Source organism: Lissotriton vulgaris, chromosome 6, assembly GCF_964263255.1.
Source record: "Lissotriton vulgaris chromosome 6, aLisVul1.2, whole genome shotgun sequence".
Lineage (NCBI taxonomy): Eukaryota > Metazoa > Chordata > Amphibia > Caudata > Salamandridae > Lissotriton > Lissotriton vulgaris.
The window spans coordinates 501185607-501208795 of record NC_141694.1 but is presented as its reverse complement, the minus strand read 5'-3'; the positions used below and the strand labels follow the sequence as shown (position 1 = coordinate 501208795).

Genomic DNA, 23189 nt, shown 5'->3' with positions numbered 1-23189 from the left:
TGCAAAAAATGGTGTTACCTTATGCCAAGACAATTACTATGAGGTAGGCGAGTTGTATTCATAGCTCCCCTTGTCCATGCGTGAGTAGTTTAGCCTGTCCAGATCTTTACTTTGTATTCTGGGATTTGCAGTTCTGTTTGTACCAAGTCCCGGAATACAAAGTATAAACTTGGACGGCATGAGTAGCTCATGCCGTCCAAGTTTAGTCTTTGTATTTCGGTCCTTGGAAAACTCCAATGCTCTGGTGGAACATGAGGCTGAAAATACGGTTTTCGGGAATCACAAAACGTAATCCAACAAGAGATACTGCAGTCAAAAATGATGCAAAGTAGGCGGAAACTAAGACAGGCTTGTTTCCGTTAACATCTACAATCCAGAGGTTCATGATATCCCAGAAGAGGCCCTGCATGTCCGCTTGTTGGAGGGTGTCCGCAATGTTGCCAGCGTCTGTCTGCAGATTGGGCACCCCACAATTGCCTCTGTGCCTCATACCATCATTAACGGGTACAAGCGAGTCCTGGCTGTGGCAGTAGAGACGGACTACAGCTTCCCTCTGGCAGATAAGGTCAAGGCTTTCCTGGCTGACCCGTCTGCCTTTGTGGTTGCTGCTCCTGTTGCTGCGGCTCCCGCAGCAGCTGATGCCGCAGCAGCTCCTAAGGAGAAGAAAGAGGAATTTGAAGAGTCGGACGATGACATAGGATCTGGCCTTTTTGACTAGCCTCAATTCAACCATATCCTCTGCTGTAAAAGAAATAAAGATCTTTCCTTTGACTAGTACAAAAAAAAAAAAAAAGTTGGAAAACGTGTATCTGCACACAACTCACTACTCAACACGTCACCATGTAATCTGTCCAGAATACACCAGTTTCATGCTTTAAAACAAGGTTGGGATGTGAGAAAATGGTATCCTCTATTCGGTGGGATTAGAGTTATGATTCACAAGGAGACCGAGAGGGGAGGGGCAGTCGCCGGTATGTGCTTTGGAAAAGCAGTGTATTCCCTCCTACGCAGACCCGTCAGACTGTTGCAGCTGCGCTGAGGGGCACAGCGTTTCTACGTTTTCGGGCTGCGCCTCAAAACGACTCGCTCATTTTCCCCAAAGCGCCCGTTCCCTGCCTCCATCCTTGCAGCCGTTACCCAACGGGACCGCATCGCGGAAGAAGATTTCTGCCGTCCAATTCTACTCGTCAAGAACAGGGACTTTTCTGGCAAGATGGCATCCCTCGCAGGCCACCGCGTCCTCTTGCTAGCAACTTGGGTTGCCGCTGCAGCAGCACGGTAGGCACAGCTCGGTCTCCAGTATTTGGGGGCTTCAGGGGTGTATCGGAGATATTTGGGAACGTGAATAGCGGGTGTTATAACGTCTCTAAACACTCTCCCGCTGGTGTACTCAGCGACTTAACCCTTCTCATCATCCACAACAGCTGAGCAAACGCCCTCTCTCAGTAGTTCTGCCTCCTGACAGTTACACTGATCTGTGTCGTATTCAGATAGCCCTTTCAAGTAAACAGCATCCTTGTGTTTATTGGCATCTTGCATAGCTGGGGTCCCTACCGAGAAGCACAGCGCACATCATACGTGTGTATTCTGATGTACATGGATCCTTTTTTTTGATTTCAAAATATTTTTATTGAAAATAAATTTTACATATACAAAAACAAACTGTTTGTCATATTTCTTGGCAGTTCCGACAAATGTGTGCTGTTGGCTTAGTGGAGCCCGAGAGAGAAGAAAAGAAGAGAGAAGAAGAGGAGGGATGGGGGGGGGGGGGGGGATATATGGATCCTTTTAATTAAGTCCTCCAAATTTAGGAAGAAGCGAAGAAAGACTCGCCTGTGATGTATTGCTACTAAAGTTAGTCGTAGAAGCATAGGCTAATTATTTAAAGCGCTCTCTGCTGTCATCGCCAGTTATGTTCAGGTCAGGGTTTCAAATACTGGAAAGGTCCAGATTATAAATGAAGGTGCTTCAAATGGAATTAAAAACTTTGGTGTGGGATTAGGGGGTGCAGTGGAGAGGTATAGAAAAGGGGTGTGGCCAAACATTGGAACTAAGGATCGTTTCCAAGAGGCGTGGTCGATGTTATTAAGAACGTGGCTTAAACATGTCAGCTGAACTGCTGTCTGATTGGGGCGTGATTCAAAGTTAGTTTTTAATACTGCCAGATCTGAGACTCGGCAGAGCCCGCCCCACTTAAAGTATTTACATGTGGGCGGGATAAGAGTGAGGTATTTACCATACCCAGTAAATCTGATTCGCGGAGGTGAGAAGGATTGGTAAAGTCCAAGTGGGGAGGGCCTTTTCTTTCCCAACATGGTACCTACCCCTTTGTCCGTAAAATGTTGAATGCGGAGGAGGAAACTTGTATGTCTCATGAATAATCTCTGCAGTGCAGTGAAACTCCTTTCGAGGCTTGATTCAGATGAATTTTCTATTTTTAAAAATCTTGAGATGCCAGCAAAAAGCTTCCCTCATATTCAGAGATTGTTTTTACTTGTTTTCTCACAGTTTGGAAGGCAGCACGCACGAGCAGCGCTGACATCACACGGTGTGAAAATGAGCTCAGTTGGTGAAATTAGGCGCTGTCTGCTTACCCTTTGATTAGCGCTCACGGTGCATATCTCATCCCACCACCCCCAGAGCACTGATCAAAGGGGGATAGTACAGTTAGGAAGGGGAGGATATTAACTCACCAGTGGTACCTCCCGTATTGGATCCCTGCTTGGGGTTCATGCAGCAGGGTGATATGCAAGCAGGGATCCACCCGTTGAACACCTTTCAGGGGCTTATACAAAAAGAAAAACATGTTTTTTGATATGTGAAAAGTAAATAAAAGTAATTGATTTATTCCAAATTGAAAAAGAGGTCCATGGTACATATTGTTCGAGGTCAATACGTCCCAATTTTAAAAGAAACTGAATAGAGTGACAGTACTGGCAGTTATTGTGTTGGTTAGTGAGGCTTGGCCTTGCTGCTCTGAGCCCCAGCCCTGTGTTGGAACCTAGCCCATAAGGATGGCACGCGCCCCCCTTCCAAAAAGACAACCTTTCCGCACCTCTGGGGAGGGTAATTGTCCTCAGGATGTGTCTTAGCACCTTCCATGGGGGGACAGATTGGTGGGTTATCCCAATTTGCAGTCCCTTCCTTGTAGGGCAGAAAGCACAGCAGAACACCAGTGATTATTTTGTTTGAAAAAAGAATGAGCAGGATGCTTGACCCCACTCCGAAAGGAGATAGGTATAGTTACATTTGAACAGTCCCCGGGGAGCAGAAAGTGTGCTGGATGCCAAGGATACATAAAAAAAAAAACAATGAGGTTGGGCCATCCTTTCATGGCATTGAGCTGCACTATCCCGAAAGCAGCAGGAGTGTTTACTTTTGGGGGCTTAGAGCATCCACATGTCAAGCAGGAAATTTGGATTCTTTTGGGTGAATTTTGAGATATGAACCCCATTCAGTCACTCTGTGGTGGCAGTAAGACTAATATATCCAAGGATGGATGGTGCACTGTCAAAATTTGTAATTGGTAAAATAGATATGTTTATTTGCACAATTCATTAAAATCATTGCAATTCATACAAAAAGGACATAAAAGCACTTTCCTCTCTTAATTAAAAAGTTCATGTTAAAAAAAAAGAAGTTCATAGCTAACACAGCAGAGGTTCGTGGGGGACATCTACTGAAAAATTGAGTTTATCTTGGTCATGAATTTTACAAATCGGGCAGCCACCTGAGCTAAGTCCCCCTTCATGCACTCCTCTAGGGCTTCTTGACATGTCCGCACACTAAGAGTTCTCCAGATGATGCGCAACCAGAAAATTCGAAAGGGGAGTAGGATTCTACAGATGCACAAAACGTGTATTAAATTTTCATCCCATTGCTGCAAAAACGACACTGAGAAGGCATATCTGCCTTACACCTCTGTCCTTGCTTATATGCCATCAGGGGAATTAGGCCTAAACTTAGTCCCCTTAGCTGATATTTCACTAATGGCTTCATAGAGGATGACAGATATGGTTAAACCCAACCCTGCACCCTTGATGGACTGCTGGGCTTTCTGACCCCTCACCCTCCTTGGACAGACAGATAAGTGGTAAACACCTCAATCTGACTACCCAGGGTGGGTAAGAGTGCAGACGCTCTGATTTACGGTGGCAGGGTATGCAATGCCGCACCAAAACCTATGTTCTACACACTGTAATGGAAACTCAATCGATGTTTCCTAATCGGTCTCATAAGACGTGCCCAGCCACTGTTGGTGGTCCTTAATAAAATTAATGCACACACAGTAAGAGAGGCACACATATGGAGACATCCAGACACAATTCATTGGTTAGTTCATAAGCCAGAGTGAGGTCACGATGTCGGAAGCAAGTCAATCTTAATGTCGTCATCCATCCTTTTATTCAATGATTTGGGTTTATACAGGTAGATTGTGCAACACAGCAAAAGCGTTTCGCCCATGAGGGCTTCTTCAGGGTGAGTAATGATCCAAAAGAATCCTGTAGGGTATTCGCCCAGTAAAATAAAGGAGCTCCGATCTCAGAAAAGGATTAATTTCTCAGGAAGGTCACGGTTGACAAAGGAAAAGTATGGCTCGAGATCAGTAGAATCTGGAACCAGAGTGCAGGACGTATCGTGCTAAACAACCATAGGCTATGTACAGCCGGCACAACTTCATTGTAACTTCTTTTTCTGGCTAAGAGTGCACCAGACCAGCAGAGGATAAAAAGGGAGAACATTTATTGAGTGGGCTGCACTTCCATCCTAGCATTGGTCTCCCCCTACACCAGGCAATATTTCTGCCCCGAAGTAGAGGCAGAATGGGGGTTTTACCTCCTCTGTGCCATCCCATGTGTTAAAACTAGCATGGGTACCAGCATGTTTTCTTGCCTTGAGCACTCTATAAACGTTAAAGTATAGGTCTAAAGGTTACTTTTTCCATACTATTTGACATAAAACTTAGGCACTTCCAGCTAATGGTCAAATGCTTACCACCCCATGTTCCCACACTTTTCCCAATGAAACACTGCCTCCTATGTGTGCATTTACCTAACACACAACATTGAAATGGACCAAAAGCATAATCATGTGAAGACCTCATTGACACCACATTGACTTCACACAGTCTGCTTCTGACCGGATTCTACTGTGGGCGAAATGCCCAGACACACAATGGAGTACTATTTTTCTCAGGAGTAGTGTGATAATGTTGGATGGTAGGAATTTCATGGATCTCCGCATATTACGGAACTTTCCTGCACCAAAATGTGAAGGAATCTCTGATTTTAGCCTAAGGTTGATATTTTAGGACATTCTGGATAACAAGATCTAGTGGCATCCACACAAGTCAAACCTCTTTGGGTTCAGTGTCTTCAGAAATGTCTGGCTTTGGTAAGTTTCGCTGGGTGGTAGCTGAGCCTAGGTTCAGTTAGTGCAACTACTCACATTGTCAGAGGTGTCATTTTGCATAGCGAAATCTTGATATGTCCATGTTGGTTTTTGGGCTTTTCCTGTTGCAGGCAATGGGTCCAGCCACACAAGTGAGGTACCCTTTTTATCTGAAGACATTTAGGAATACACAATTATAGAACATATGTTATTATTATCAGTTAACATTCAGATAACTTTTCATAATAAACAGGCCATACCTATGGCATTGGGCATAACATTTCCCTGCCTACCAAGCAAGCATATAGCTGTTGAAATTGCTTGTCACAATAACAAGCTCATGCTTTCTGTACTGAGCATACAGTTTTAAACAAGGCAAGCATCAGGCACACAGTCATGAATATGCAAATGTATGCAAAATTACAGCTAGCCAAGCAAAATACTATCTCTTGAAACAGGGCTTAACAAGTATTCTCTGAGTGCAAGAATTGTATACTCATAATTTGTCAGGGAGGGTAACCAACACCAAACTATTTGAGTATTAAGGTAATGTGAGATTCAATATAACAAGAAGCCTATCTGTAGGCTATAATTCAGAGTAATAATAATCCACCCTTAAATGGCAATGGTCTTGCTGGCGAGAAAGGGGTCAAGCTCTTCCTTATTTCAGGAAGCCAAGGCTTGGAAACAGGTCCCTCTAGAACTTCAGCTCCTTGGATCAGAACCTTTATCTTGCAAAAACGGAAAACATGGCTGTTCTCCTCATGTTTGATATGGCTGGGCATGTTTAATTTCCATAAATCCTTAACACTGGCATATTTAAGAGAATAGCTCTCTGCTTAAAAAAACACTCTAACTAATAAATGCATTAATTGATTGATTCAAATGCGTTATGACTTTAACTGATGCTTTACACAATCAAATGCCAGGGCAACTGCCTTTATCATACATTTTTCATAATAAACAATCCTGCATATTGCCTTTATTGTGGATTGTCACCATAGCCAACTCAAGCCTGTTGTACTGAGCACAAGTTTTCCACATGGCAACTATGTAGCAAAATCACAAAAGGACAAATGTATACAAAATATTAGGCAAAGCAAAATACTGTCTCTGATAAGAGAGCTTAATAAGGATTATTGTAGTGTACATTTTCTATCCCCATAGTTTGTTTAGGTGGATCACCAAAATCAAAACTCTTGCCTACTATGATAATCTGTAAAATCCTATGTAACAAAATCCTTGCCCATATTCTTTAGCACAATGTAATATCCATTTGCCCTCGATCGCCTATTGCTTTTAACACATGCTCTCTGCAATAAATAAGTCCTACTTGCATTGTCATAACTTTTATCATAAACAGATTCCACCTATGGAATCTGACAAAGCTTTTCCCAGTGAACTGATAAGGCTACTAGACTTTACCAATGGCTGGAGATTATATACACCACAGGACTACTGGTAAATACCTAAACTGGCAATAATCAGGCGTACAGTTGCACATATGTAAAAAATGGCAGGTGGTAAAAAAAAATTACAATCCCTCCAATAGGGCCATATAAGGATCAGCATGGTGAAATTCTGCTCCCTTTGTGTGCCAGAGTGTACAACCAAAATCCTTGCTTACTATAGTTATCTGTGAGACTTCATGTAACCAGCTATCTTTCTATTGACTGAAACAGAATGTGACATCATTCTAAAGTTAAAGGTCCATTAGATTTACCATATGCTTTTCACAATAAATAAACCAAGCCTACTGCCTTTGAAATAACATAATAAACAGACCAGATCTATGACATAAGGCATATCATTTCCTTGCTCACCAATCAAGCCTATAACTGTTATCAATGGCATGTCACCATCACCAACCTAGGCCTACTGTACTGAGCTTAAGTTTTCCCACAAGGCAACCATCATGCACACAGTCATAAAATTGCAAATATATACAAAAAAGTATAGTTGGCAGTGAAAAATACTAGCTCTTCTAACAGGGCTTACCAAGGAGTCTCACAGTACAAATCTTCTATACTCATTGTTTGTCAGCGGTGAAACCAACACCAAGCTCTATGCCTATTTTAATAATCTGTGAGATACAATATAACAAACAACCCATCTCTAAGCTTTAGTTCAGAGTAATAACAATCCACTCTAATACAACAAGGGCCATGTGGGTGATAAAGGGAGGCGAGAGACGTGAGACTCGTGGCACCGCCGGGCACCCGGCACCGCGATTTCTGGCCCCCCCGGTTTGTGAATCCTGGCATATGTGATAAGCAAAGAGGCAGGAAGAGACACTTGAAGCCGGATTGCATAGGGGTAAGGCGCAAGTCATACGGCATAAGGTACGAGACCAGTGTTAATTGGCCTCGGGTCCCAGGCTTTTGGAGAAGCAAGGAGAGGCAAGGGATAAAGCGGGTGACGGCGGGGCGTGCGTGTGGCAGGAGCACCGCAAAATAAAGTGAGCATCGGCAAGATTGGTAGTAAAGAGGAATTCCGTCCTCTAGAAGGGACGCCTAAGTGCAAGTCAGGAAGGGCATGGGCACGGCGCAGGCATACATCACACAGCACAACAGAGGTAAGTGGGGAAAAAGGGAGTTTTGCTTTTTCTCCTTTCCTCCCTTCTCTTTTTATATATATTTGTTTATTTTAATACTTTAACTGGCCACCCCTGTCCTGAGGACTGCATTTGGAAATAAGGGGTTGGGCCAGTTAGGGCATAGAGAAGTAGCAATTTTTAAGTCAAAGAGCTTAAGTGATGGCCCCAAGGAAGAATAAAAGCGCACTGGGACTGACAAAGTCATTAAAAGACCCCCTTATGGATCTAAACGCTTCGGGAGGAAGACCAGCGCACCCAGGAACAAAACAAAAATCTAAACGTATACAGAAGAAAAAAGAGAAAATACCCAAGGAGCCACCGCAAGTAGGACGAAAGGGGGGTGTAGCCTCAAACTCCCTGAAAGACTTTGTGGGAAAGCACTTTAAAAGGTTTTTTTTCACCAATCAAGCCCCTTGCATCTGATCCTGAAACAGCCGGGTAAGAACCATGGAAGGAAGGTTCCTCCCTTATATTTGACGAACAAATGATGGACTCTGCAAATCCAATCAATCAATCAATCCCCACAGTCTTTAATAGCTTCTAATGGACCAGTAATGTCACCCGACTATCCTCGTCTCCAAGGTTGTCCTTTCTTCACGACCCTAAGGAAACAAATAGTGAAGATCTAAGGCAAGAGGAGTAAGATGGTTCTGCCTTGGACGGAAGTTTGAAGGGACATGAAGGGTATGATGAGCACACTACAGGGTCCAAGGGAGGAGAAGTGTGGCTCACTGGTTAGAGCAGGCAGACCCTGAAGCAGAGGTCAGACCCGGGACCAGGGTTCAATTCCCGACGCGGCAGGGTCTTGAGCTCAAAATGTCCACGGACTCGATAATTCTCGCTTCGTTGCCTGACCTAATCATTGGTTCACACTCTGCAACTCTGGGCATTAAGCTTGCTTAATCTCCACAACGGCCCCCCGCGGTGGGATACCTGGCTTTCTGTTACATCAAGTCTTCATGGAGAAACGGAGATGAGACTTGGAAAGTAGAAAGGTTCTTTATGTAAGATACTTCACAGCAATACAAAGCACCAATAACTGACTCCAGTTAGAACACAGACCCCAGAACCATAATAACATTCTAATAACAATAGAGTAACATAAGGAAATACAGACAACCCAAAACTCTAAACCATAGATACCACACTTTCACCTTGGGGATGCCCTGTAGGGGCTATCTCACAGGGAAAAAGCCAGGACGGGTTCCCAAGGCAAGCGCTTAGAGACCCCTGGGTGATAAGCGCTATATAAAATCCAATATACAATACAATACAATACAAGGGCACCAATGACTGTAATCAATCCCTACAGCTTAACTCAGAATCTTCTACAACTTCGGCCTCTTCAATGCTGGAATTGATGTTATTGTTGCAAAAAGCACTCCAAGGGATCTTGGAAGTTACAATTCTAAATCATGACATTTTAAAAACACAGAACGCGTACCTTTCTAAAATTCAGGGAGAACTACAAGGAATTAGGGGCCAAATGCCTTTAATGTTAAGACCTGTTCCTGACCCGAGCATTTAACCCCAACTGTGGGGGGAGGAGATCGGGAATATAGAACCCCCATCAACCAACCATGATGTATACATTTCAAGATGGCCGATGTTGGTAAAAAGAAGGGACGGTTATACTAGACACGCTTTATTAAGACAGGGAAGACCCTTCAGAAAAGGCGTACAAAGAAAGAGCATGGGCAGAGTGGTGCTAAAATCAAAGTCCCAAAAACTAAGAGAGAAAGAGTGAGCAGAATAAAAATAGGAAGTACAGAGAAACCAGTAAAGAATCAAGTCAAAAAGGGTATTTGTAGCAGTAAACACAATTACAAGGAGAAGATGGCTAGATGCATAAAATATGTACCATGCAATACAACTAGAAAACCTGCTACAACTGTTGCCTTCAAAGAGCGGCACCATTTGGGCAATTTAGCAGAGGATGGTGCTAGATCTAATACACAACAGCCACAAAGGGAGCCAACATTAATAGGAATGGAGTTTAAAGGAAACCAGTGGCTGTATTTTGAACAAGTGAAAATGGGAAGGGGCGGGAAAAAAACAAAGAAGAGATTGTATCTAAATAGATCACTTCTCCTTAATTCATTCGCCCATTGTCCCAGCCTGAAAGGGATCGTCTCAAAAGACCTCAAACAGGTGGGTTTTCAATCAACCCTCGATGGAAAAGAGCTCTCCAGGGTACAAGTCTATTCAGATCTGGTAAAAATTGCCATAGAGAGAGCAGAGAGTGAGATACTAAATGCAGCGATTCGGCTAGTACCCATTGCAGAAGGAGGGGCAGAATACAAAGTTCAGCAAGATAAAGTCTTTCTACAGTACCATGCAGGGCTTGGAAAGAGGCAAGTGAGACTACTAGAAAGAGATGTAAGTCTAGGCTTGGGAAATCTTAACATAGTAATAAATAATTCTGCTCCGAAGGATTCTTAAAAGAATTGGAGCCTTAGTACTAGTCCCCTAGGGCCTTCCCAGCGCCACTTAGAGGAATCCAATGGGTATGGGCCCCTCAGTGACGTAGAATAGGTAACGGGTCAGCCACATGGCTTAAAAATGTCCTCCTGGAATATAATGGATTAGGAAATCAAATAAAGTATGAACGGATAAAAGAACTGGCGAACAATAACGAGATCATTTGTATTCAGGAGACCTGGCTATGTGGTGAGACCCCGGTAGTGGATGGGTTCCGCCAAGTCCATCGACCGGCAGTAAAATCTAGGTCCAGCCGCCCAGCAAGCGGCTTACTGATATTATTATCTACAAAACTAGTGAAAAATGTACTTCAGCTCACTGTAACATGCAAATGGCTGCTTTGTTGTAGAATAACCCTAATTGCTGCTGGTAATAAGAAAGAAAATGTGTTTATCTTCAATGTTTATATGCAATAGGGCGCTCAGGAGGAATATGGTGTTGAAATGGGATGTTTTAAGAATGATTTAGATTTACTGTGTGAAAAGTACGGCTCAGATTTGATTTTGTTGGTAGGAGAACATTTTTTAATCATAAACTTAACCCAAAGCGGCAAGATCTCATGTATTTAGAAATTTTGGAGTCCTATGATATAATTCAAGCAACGTTTCCTGAAAGTCTTTGTTCAATGCATGATGCATGTTTGGAAAATTACCTAGCGACTAAAGTTTTTTTTTGCTTGAACGGTAGCTTTCCCCAAGATTGCCCGGCAAAGAAAACTTTCAAACCAGGGACACAAAATAGCCCCATAGATTATGTTTTCATGCCAGCATGGAACTTCAACTTAATAAAGGGCTTCAGGGTTAACCATATAGAAGGCAGTGATCACAATATTCTAGAACTGGAGCTGCTATATTTCCATCAGATTGCCTGTGAGAAAGTAGTCATTCAACAGATGGATTACCCAAGGCATATCTCCACACGGGTAACCGAAAAATATATAGAAAAGTTAACCAGGCTCCAACAAAACATCATTCTAGGAAGTGTAGATGGACTAAACCTGGCCTGGTATATTGAAAACATAAATAAAGTGGTACAAAGTATTAAGGTTGAACTAATAATAGATGCAAAGGCCACCAAGAGTAAACAAAATACACAGGTTCAGCAAGTCAATTGGTTTAATAAACACTGTTTAAACAAAAAAAGAGAATTAAGAAGAGAACAGCGTAGCTTGCGTAAAAAATTTGATAAGACTAGGGCAGAAAATATTGTCAAATTAAAAAAAGAATACACCACCCTTCTTTATAGTACAAAAAGAGCCCATAAGGAAACCTGCTGGGGGAAATTGTTGGAGGCTATCCGATCCAAGAACATACAACTGTTCTGGAAGCTAGTACAATCAGTAACAGATTCCTCAGTTGCTTCAATGAATTGTGTAGTAGAAGAGGGCGCCTGGGAGGATTATCTGAAGGAATTGTATTCTTCGGGGAGAGAAATTGAAGAGGAAGTATTAGGGGACTGGAGTGGTCTGGTAGTTGATCTAAAATCAGACTTTTCAGTAGAAAATGTTCTTATTAAGATAAAGACCCTAAACGTAATAAGAGCTGCTGGCCCAGATAACTTGCCAGCTTTGATAATAAAGTCACGGACATCATGGTGGGCTGAATTTTTTTCTCTAATGTTCTCAGTAATCCTAGAAACAGGGACGATCCTGACTAACTGGAAGGGTGCGATAATTAGCCCATAAAAAAAGGGATGTCTATGCACCCAGGAATAATAGACTAATTAATCTAATTGATATTGGTGAAAAGATATTTGCTTAAATAATATTAGATAGGTTAAAGACTTGGGCAGAAGAGGGATCAATTATCCCAGTTGAACAAGGCATATTTAAAGAAGGCCATTCCACAATAGATCATTGTTTTGCCCTATGGGCCCTGGCCCGGAAATCGACTGCTTTGTCGATTTTCGGGTAGCATTTGACTCCTTGGACTGTGATAAACTCTGGGAAGACATGATAAAATACAAAATCCCAGATGGTTTATTGATGGTCCTAAAAGAGTTACATAGTGGGAATTGGGCCCAGGTTATTAGAGACATGCAGGGGTCATTAACTCATAAGATAACTGTAGGGAATGGCCTTATACAGGGGTGCGTTCTGGCACCCCTGTTATTTTCAATTTTCTAGGCAGATCTCCCTGCGGCATTAGAAGTTGAAAGAAGCGCAAGCCCAAGAATGAGTGGTCACAAAGTGCCTTGTCTCCTATACGCTGATGATCTAGTGATTCTTGATCAAACAGGAATAGGACTCCAAATGTAAATGTAAATTGATACTTGTATGGCGCACTACTCACCCGCAAGGGTCTCAAGGCGCTTGTACCAATACCACTGTGGAACCCATCTTGGCTTTCCCTGTGAGGCGTCCACTCCTGGGCACCCCCAAGGTGGAGACCAGGCATCCTTAGCATTGTGGGGGCCGTTGTGGAGATTAAGCAAGCTATTGCCCAGAGTTGCAGAGTGGGACTCCATGATTGGAATATGCATCGAGGCGAGAATTATCGGGTCTGTGGAATTTTGAGCCCAAGACCCGCCGAGGTAGGGAATTGAACCCTGGTCCTGGGCTAGACCTCTGCATCAGGGTCTGCCGCTCTAACCATTGAGCCACACTTCTCCAAAGGAAATTAAATGTTTTCAAACATTACTGTGATAGAAAATTACTGACCGTAAATATGGAGAAAACCAAGGGTCTATGTTTTGGAAAGAGCCGGAAGAATTTTAATTGGTTTTTAGGCCACGACAAACTGGAAGCAGTTAAAGAATACAGATACTTAGGCCTCTGGTTTAATAGCGCGCTAAAATGCCGCACCCACTTGGAGGCACAAAAAGCAAAAGCCTTTTCGTCTATATGTGGGCTAAAAAAGTTCAACAAAAAATGGAACTAGGGTTAACTTCTTGCCGTGTGCAGTCCCAAATGGCCATGGAAAGATTTTGGAAGCGTCAGGACCCAGGAGTTGTACAGAAGGTCTCACAATGGTGTAGTGAGGAGATTCAAACAAGTAGCCTTAGTTGGGCAAAGGATGTGAGAAGAACCCTCCAGAAAGTAGCAGGGCCCCTTAATGTTAGAATCTCCCAGCACTCCTTGGTGGCCGATTTTACAAAGAGAACAAGGGAACAAGGTCAGTCTTTTTCAAGGGCTCATGACCTTGATTATATGTTAGTGAAAAAATCGGTCCAGTGGTTAAAGAACTCATGGGAAAATGGAGGTTGGTTCCTGCATCTGGATATATTGCCCAATCAAGGGTTAAGATATGAAATTTTAAGGTCCCGAGTTGGGATTAACCCTTGGAAGATAGACAGAAAAATAAAGACTGCTTTGATTGGCCCAGATGGCAACTGTAATTGTGGGCTAGGTCTAAGAAATGACATGTTGCACATATTGCTTGATTGCACATTTGTCCTTGCCATACGGAAATTGTTTTTACGCCCAATATTTTTATCACATAAGATAAATTTGCGCGCCCAAGCAGTTTGTTTACTTACAGATATGCCCTTGTTGGAAATCGCTATAGGATTGTGAAAATTCTCTTTCTCTTTCTCTTTCTCTCTCTCTTTCTTTTTCTTTTTCTTTTTCTCTCTCTCTCTTATACAGCAACCCACAGACACACAGTCATACCATTAGAAAGGTATGCGAGTGACAGTTGGATAAGCAAAATACTGTCTCTCATAAAACAACCTATCATTCACACAGAGCAAACATTGGCTTATCCACAGTTGGCATATTTAATTTATTTATAAGTCCCTAGTAAAGTGCACTATTATGTGCTCAGGGCCTGTAAATTAAATGCTTGTACTTGACCAGCTGCAAAAAGAACAATTTACGGGCCAAATGCTGATCATTGTCAAACATTCTCCCCAGTACAGAGATCTGAGTCTACAGCCATAATTTTCTTGCTCCCCATGCCATTCCAGTTGAAACCCAGCCATATGTAAATCAGTTTTTACCCCGTTCCCCATGGGAACAGTCCAGCCTGAACTGCCAGGCCAGGTTCTCCTTGGACCAGAAACAAGCATCCTAGGATTGCTACTACTTGTCCTGCTGCGAAAAGAACAATTTACAGACCGAATACTGATCATTGTCAAACATTCTCCCCATTACAGAGATCTGAGTCTACTGCCATCATTTTCTTGCTCCCCATGCCATTCCAGTTGAAACCCAGCCATATGCAAATCAGTTTTTACCCATTTCCCCATGGGAACAGTCCAGGCCAGGTTCTCCTTGGACAAGAAACATGCATCCTAGGAGCGGTTTCGGGGTTTCACCCCTCATCAGCCAGGCTAGCTTCATTCAGTGGCATGGAGGGCCCAGGACTCACATCTAGGCATACCCTTCCCACTCGGGTAACAAATGTTAAAAGATGATCTGGGGTGGCAAAGTGAGCTAAAGAACGATGATGGATTCAACCCAGATCTGTAGCTGGGGGTGAGCGTCTGAAAAGTTTCAGCACTCTATCCATCATTTCCTTGTGTTTATTAGTAGTCCAGCAGCACTGATTGTGCCACCCACTCAGTAGCCCTTTAAACATGACTCAAGCCTGCCATTGCACAGCAGGTGTTTGCAGTTTTAAAATTCCATTTCGACATTGGCAAGTTAACTTACTTGCCAGGCCCAACCCTTCCTTTTAACTACTTGTAAATCACCCCTAGTGTAGGCCAAAGGTAGCCACATGGGCAGAGTGCAGTGTATTTAAAAGGTAAGATATGTACCCATGAGTTTTATGTGTCATGGAGGCGAAAAACAAGTAAATTTGTTTTTCACTACTGCAAGGCCTATTTCTCAAATAGGTTAACATCTTTAAGTTGTAATTTACCATTGGGAGTAGATAAAATATTTGAGTTTTATGCCTCTGGATTCACAATTTAAAAACACATCTTTTAGTTAAGCTGTTTTTTAAATTGTAGGTCTGAGAAAGTTATAAATTATCAACAACATGCATGCCAGTACTGAATCAATAATTTATAAACAATTAAATTCTTCAAACCACACTAAACACTCATTGTGATTGAAAAGAGCTAGTTTATTTCCTTTTTTAGTGAATTCTGAAAAGAGAATTGAAAACGTATTTTAAAATTTTTTGACAATATTTTTCATAGCAAATCTATTCAATGATTTCATGGAACACAATACAACTCAACACACACATGTTACAAATTACATGTACTGTGTACACATAAAATGTTAACAAAATTCAACATTAAATACAAAACCAATTTTAAAGTTAGGATTCCACACACAATTAGAAAATGATAATAACAACATACACGTGAAAAAAATAATCAGTACAAAAAACCATGGAAAAGCGCAACCAGAGGGGTTGTGATGTTTTTTTTTTTCAAAAAATACCTGTATCCTTTTTACTACAACCCACGTCTGGGCAAAGCCAAACAGTGTGGTATTCAGTTTAACCTAGGTAATTCAGTTAGATAATTGGCAATGTATTTAAGAACATTAATACAAAAAGAAGTGGCTAAACTGCTACAGATTACATGTTCACTTTTTTGGTCATGAAACGAGGTCTACACGTTTCGAACCCCTAAATTCCTTGGGGGGGGGGGGGAGGGGTTCTCTTCAGCACCTCGAACTGAAACAAAGCTTGGGGGAGATTAACCAATCTCTACTCCAATCATGGATCTCTTGGTTATTCCACATTGGAAAAGCATTAATTTTATATCTTTGATTATACTCTGTTATGGAAAAGATTGCAGATTGGAGGATTGGTCTTATTAGCACTGAAAATGTAATGGCCAGCATGGTCCAATATTGGATGTCTTATTTGATAGATACTTTCTTGTGGGGTGATAGCTGGGCTTTGTGCATTCCCGCTAGACAGTCACATAAAGGGAGCATGGGTGTGACATTTGCATCCTGATGGCCTATCATCAGGCTGATGGGCCTTCTTGAGGTAGATTGGGAGGGAGGAGCTGACGCTTCTGAATTGGGCAGTGCTTGTCCCCACACAAAGAGCTACATACCCCCGTGTAGTGTGACTGGAGCCAGGGCAGGAAAGGTAGTGACCTTGTGATCTTCAAAGGCCTCTTTGAGTTTCTGTCACTTCAATGCACATTTGGGTATAAATACTGGGCACTTGACACCACCAAATCATAACTCTACTGGAACCAAGGACATTCTGCCTGGAAGAAGAGCTGTGGGCTGTTGGAGGGACTGCAACTTTGCCACTTGCTTTGCTGTGTTGGCCTGCGGATTGCTGTGCTACAGGAGGTAATGCCACTTTGCAACTTGCACTGCTGTGTTTGCCTCATGCCTGCTGCTTCTTGCCTGATAATGAGATGGGCTGGACCTGCTCTCTACATCCTTGATTCCAAGATTCTCCAAGGGCTCGCTAGCTTGCCTCCTGTTCTCTTAATCCTCAGGGTCACAAAAGACGTCTTGAAACTCTGCTGGTGCTGCTGGACTTTGGCATCTGTGAATCCTACCCTTGCGTGTGGTGCCCCCCTCCAGTCCTGTGCCTCAGAAGTGGGTTTCCAGCTCTACAGTCCCATTAAATCAAGCTTTTGGGCTCCTCGCGAACGAGCCCATTTGATCTGGAACAGTGTTGGTTACTCAAAGGATCAGTGCGAATGGGCACAAGTTTGTCTCTTCGCACAGGAGTATCGCCGCTCGTGACCGCGAGGCCCTAGCCGTCTGTCTGCGATGCCTGCCGGCTCATCACGTTTCACAGACCATCACCAGTGATGATCACCATGCTCCCAGCAAACTCTTTCCCTGTGAACAGGACTCTTGGCTCAACTTGAGAAGGTAAAACTTCAGCGGAACCTAAATGGAACTATATCCAACCCGCACTCCATTGCAGTCGGTTTACCTCTTGAGATATGGCCCAATCTAACGCGACCTCAAGTAACCCTTTAGTGCTCTTGACTTCTAAGCACTGTTTTTTTAAATTTAATCTCTAAAAATTCATATCTTGACTTCTACGTATTCGATTCAGTGGTGGCCTCTGCGCTATGCTGCCACTGAATCCAATGTTTTGGATCATTAGAAGTTAATATCATTTTATTTTTTAGTATCGCCAAGTTAGGGTGGGGCTTGGCTCCCGTGACATGGGGTGGAGGAGTGGTTGCTGCACTCTAAAGTGTGCATACCGGTTTGGCAGGCCCTCTTTGCCCGACTAATCCATCATGCGCACTTTGATGTTCTCCACCCAGGCTTCATTACAGCCTGGGTGGAGAACATGCCCAGGCTCCCATTCCCCATCTGTATGCCAAACAATGGCAATCAGACAAATTACAACAATGCATTGCAGCTTTGTGATTGGCTTTGGGGAACATGGGTGCTTCATGGTTAAGAAGCAGAGGAGAGACAAAGTGCGAGAGATGGAGCAGAGACGCGACGATCAGGTAAGTGAAATTATTTTCCCGTCCCCACACTCCCGCCCCTCCACCCCATACTGTACTGGCCACCACTGATTGTATTATTGTTGTTTTGGTCTTGTTTTAATCAGACAAATATTCTCTGTTTTTAAACTGATCTAGAGTCTTTTTACTGTGTTGCTATAATTAAAGTGTGCACAAATACTTTACACATTGCATCTTAAGTTAAGCCTGACTGCTCTGTGCCAAGCTACCATAGGGTGAGTACAGGTTAATTTAGGTTGTGTATCTGACTTACCCTGACTAGAGTGGTGGTTCCTACTTGAACAGGGCACATGCCTCGGCCTAGAGACCCATTTCTAACACCACTATAACCTACTTAGTCCTGATCTATAAATTAAAGAAAAACTTTTCACAAGGCAAAACATGTAGTACAAGCAGTAATTTTAGGGGCAGCACACACATTTGGCTCAATCAAAACCTGGATTCAGTGGAACCAACATATAGTTGGAGCCTAAGACTTTCTCTCAGTAGGAATCTGAAAGCTCTTTTTTGTTGATCACTTAAGGTCAGGCGACACATACACTGTCAAGCCAGACCTAAAAATCCATGTGGATTAATGCAATCCTGGGCTCTCAAACACAAAATTGCACTCTGAACTCCAAAGTCCATAACTTTCCTCTCCCCTTCTATGAAGCTGCCACAGAAATATAAACATTTGCATTATTTAGTTATCAAAGACACTCTAATAGAATTATAATGCCATATGTGTACCCCTGAAAGTTCAAGCTCAGGATGCATGATGAATAAACAAAATCATCACAGCTGCACTGAGGGAAAGCACTTTTTTGTGGAAGCACACAACTTCTGCTCAATCAAAACGTATGCTCCTAGCTACCACCATATGGGTGAAGCCAAATGCCCTCTCTTGGTAGTGCTTCTTAAAGCCCTTTTTAGGTGGATCACATAATGGTGCACTGTCAAGCCAAAACTAAGTAGTTATATCAAGAAGGCACAAGCTCCAGTATCCATTTGAATTTCAAAGGCGATTAGGGTAATCTATGTATTATAGTCTGATATTTTGCAGTTACAAGACGATTAACGTTTTTATTTATTTTCAAATGTGACTTCTTATTGCTTAAGATAATTTGAAATGTATGGACAACTGAGTAATACGAGGTTCAGCTTTTGTATAGTTCATGAACACCCAGATGGACAACATTGAGGACTAACAGCGATAATGCACTCTTTCACTCAGATGAGCCCCTCCTCAGATATTTATTTTCATAACATCCAACAGGTCTACAGATATCCCAACAAACATATAGGCGTCAATGAAGTTCTACACAACCCTGACCATCAGGTGACGTATGTTGATGCACATCCATACTTTATGGAATGGTGTCAATTATACAATAAGGTTCATCAGGGAAGCACAGGCTAGGATAACTCTGGGTAATATTAGTGATGAACATCAGTAAAGCACTAGGTAATTTGAATCAGGGGTACATTCTAACATTTGCATGACAAGAGCACTGGGTCTGTTTACCATCAGAGCACTGTATGATGTACAATACAGCCCACTGGGTGATGTTCAGTAATGGCACAAAAGACTGTGCTGTTTATGACACATGCTCCTTCTCTGGGTTGGCCCAAAGGATCTGGAACTCCTTACCACCCAAAGTGTGTTCAAACCCATTAACCCACGTTTTAAAAAAGAGATGGAAAAATAACCCAATGAATAGATTCCTTTCATAGACTTTTGGAGAGACCCTTCCCAGTGAGCATCGAACATCACATTGTCAGCAATTTCTATATTGGTCAAAAGCACTTCCTTTACAGGAGAACCCCACTAAAACTTTGCTCTGCTGGGTACCTGGATCTGAATTTCTGAGCAGCAGCAAAATACCCACCATCAAGAAGCTGAATCCGTTCCTATTAATGAAATATTAATGGAATAACAGATTTTTAATGTGATATCTGTTGCAACAGTCTATTGTGCCTTTTTACTTATGGTGTTCTGGTGTATACCGATCTTTTTCTTCAATCGACTCTATGTACAACACTCTGATATCCTTGGGTGATGTTCGCACTTTATAAAACACTCTAAATAAATAAATAAAAATATGGTGCACTTAGTTATATGTTGTATGAGACTCAGTTTCAATAGGCACAGGGTGAAGTACAATGGTGGACACGACTCTGTGGGCAGAGTTTTTCAGTAATTCCGCATTGCAGAATGAATGCGGAATTATCAAATACCGCAGATTCCACCGGGATTGACTATTTCGCCCAGGCCTAGTTATAATAGGCGCTATATGTTGACTTTGCCCAAGATTGTTGTACTTTGTTTCTAATACATTTGACGGTTTTACTTATGGAAGCAGGAAACAAATTGCAGGTATATCTCCAATTTTAAATATCCTGCTTTCTACCTGCATCAATGTAAACCTAATAAAGAGATGAATACACGTGCAGACAACTCAAATACAGGCACACAGGCTTACCTGCATAAAATCCCTTGGCGCTTTCAGACACATGACAAACGATTTCTGTGCAGACTGCATTTCTTTCTAGCGGTTTACCAGAGAAACACTCACATCCATGTTGAAAGAGCAAAACTCCATTCCTAAAGCATGACACTTGCCGTTCCTCTCTCTCAAGCAATCACAAAGGGCCATATGTATCAAGCCGAATTGAATTCGCAAACGCCGAAATTCTCAGAATGTCGGCGTTTGCGAATGCAATTTGGAGGATTGGTATGCATCAAGGAAATCTTCTTTCAAAATAAGGAATCGCAAAATATGCGATTCCTTATCTTGTGATTGCATTTAAGGAATCGCAAATTTTGCGATTCCTTAAATGCAATGTAAGAAGACAGAAAAAAAGCAAATTGGCCTTAAGGAATCGCAATTTACCACCAACTTCTAGTTGGTGGTAAGATGCGAATTCCTTTCAAAATGCATATTTTTTCTATTTTATAAGTGCCATTTGACGCACATACGTGCCCTTAGGGCATGTATGTGCGCCACATGTCCACCCATGCCGATTTCAGGGGTGCAACAGGGTGTCCTTTGGACACCCCTGCACCCTTGAAAATATTCACAATTTGCGATTAGCAAATTGCGAATCGCAAATTTCCCCTGCATTCCTATGGGCCTCCTGGCCCATAGAAATGAATGGGAAATTATTCCTTAATTGCGATTACCAATTTGCTAATCGCAATTAAGGAATTTTAAGAAATCACTAAAAAGAAGCTAATTTCTACATACATACCATTTTGCGATTTCTAAATAGCGATTCCTTAAAAATCGCTGTTTAGGAATCGCAAAACGGAATGTTGATACATATGGCCCAAAGTCCGCAATTGCAGGGAGCCCTACCCATGTCCTTTATTCTTATTATACCTCCTAAATAACATGCCAGGCGAATGCTGCAGGTAGAATTTATAAAGGCTAACGTACAAATAAGTTGAAGATTATATTACAAAATTACCTGATGCTAAGATTTTAGTTTTTCTATCTGCTGTAATTTAAGGTAGGAATTTGAAAACATTTACTTAATTCGTTTTTCGCCTTCGTTATGAGCAAATGAATCTAAAAGTAAATTTAGCTAAACCATCAGATGCACATGTCAAGCTACTTTACCCAGTGCAGAACGTTTACATGCTTGAAAGGAGCATAATTCCGCGTCTGTTCTTTGTGCTTAGAAGAATGAAGGCGAAGAGAACAGTCCAAACATCTGCTGTTCTCACGGGGTTAATGTCCTCAAATTAGTCTTTTTTTGCATGCATTCCATCACAAAGATGGTGATGAAAAGTTAGAAAAGTGATTTGTAGAAAGGCGGGGATCTGCTTTCCATTCATTGATCATAACAACCTCTTTTACTGGTTGCACACATAGGTGAACTAAATGATGCACTAATGTAATGTTGTAATATTGTTTGTGCTAGTATTACAATCAACGTATAAGGCAGCTGCTCTTTTTTAATGTGCATATGTAGCCATATTCCGAGTCCCTACACATCTCCCATTAAAATAAATAGTTCTTAAGCATCAACTTCTCATCTTTAACGAAAAAAGCAATCTACTATGCACAACGCTATTGCAATCTTTTATTAGGAAGTAAGACTAATTTTTCACATGCAAAATATCGCAATGCGGGTGAATGTACTGTGGAGCGATTTTTGCAACAACCCAGGATCAGGTTGCTGTCAGGCAAGCAGGGAAACACTGCTACAACAGTGAGCCTTGGCGGTCTGCTTTATAATGTATGGGGTGCTTTATGTGAGATTTGAGAGGCTTGAGAAGACATTTATCTGGTTATCCCTGCACCTGCCTTCTGTACAGGGCAAAGCATTGTCTTCTGAAAGAATACCCCCCCCCCCCCTCCCCACAATCCAGCAAGTAATCTGGAAGAAGAATATTCTGGCACTGGGCTGCATGCCACCTGCAGCTGGCCTGCTTCTGTTTGTAGTCCGAGAGATTCTTTTGTCTGGGAGGAGCTGCAGTGCATTCCTCTCCGCCCTTTCTTCACTGTCAGACCTGCTATTTCACCGCTTTACCTAGATTGCAATCATTTCATTTCTTCACGTTTAAAAACAAAAAGAAAAAATTGGGCGTTGAAGAAAGTGCATGATAATTCAGAGTAGCTTGGCTTTTATTTGAAACATGGAACAGAATGATGTTGTTAAAGGCAGGGGTGGTACTTGATTTTGGAAATGGTTGCAGGACTGCACCTGAAATATCACCATTCAATGTTTGACTCTCTTCACGATGGTGTAAAATCTTCTCTATCACCGTTTCATTTTCTCCAAGATTCAATGAACCTCACAATTGATTTAGCATCTGAAATCTGCTGGGTTTTAAGGTTCCTTGAAACATACAAAACGTGATGACAGGCTGCTTGCAATAAGTCTATCAACAATCAAAGAAGAGTGCCCCACCACTTACATTTGCACCCACATTTACGGGAAGTTGAACACGCTGCTTGTCGTTATCAACTGGGTATTTTTATTTATACCACAAACCTTTTTGGGTTTAAACTCTGTTTGTCAGAAACAAAATATTATAGACAGACAAAGACATATGTACAACGTAAATTTAAACCAAAGTCTAATAACTTTTCTACAGAACAAAGTATTACAAACTGAATATCGTCATTAATCACGGAAATGAAAAACAATGTAAAACAGACAGTGACATTCGATATGCATGACAATGAATGATACACACACTTTCAAATGAGTAGAGAATTGATTGAAGCAAAGGAGAGTAGAAAAAAGGGGGAAATTAGGAAAGGAGCGCGAAAATGAATTCAGGATTCTTTATAGACCAGCGAATGCTGCTATACAAGTGTTCCTTTCTAATTGGCCGACGCGTTTCGAATCCAGGGGCTTG

At 42.1% G+C, this 23189-nt stretch overlaps 1 protein-coding gene and 1 pseudogene across 1 annotated transcript in view; both read left to right on the top strand.

The window, feature by feature from the left end:
* The first annotated feature begins 251 nt into the window (after positions 1-251).
* LOC147707492 (large ribosomal subunit protein uL10 pseudogene) lies at positions 252-718 on the top strand (annotated as a pseudogene).
* Positions 719-990: 272 nt separating this feature from the next.
* The window catches only part of LOC147707491 (CD109 antigen-like), an 871995-nt gene continuing 849796 nt past the window's right edge, over positions 991-23189 (top strand). The window contains exon 1 of the mRNA XM_086926508.1: positions 991-1278. Coding sequence (XP_086782634.1) covers positions 1214-1278 — 65 coding nt within the window. The 5' untranslated portion in view covers positions 991-1213. The remainder of the gene's footprint in view (positions 1279-23189) is intronic.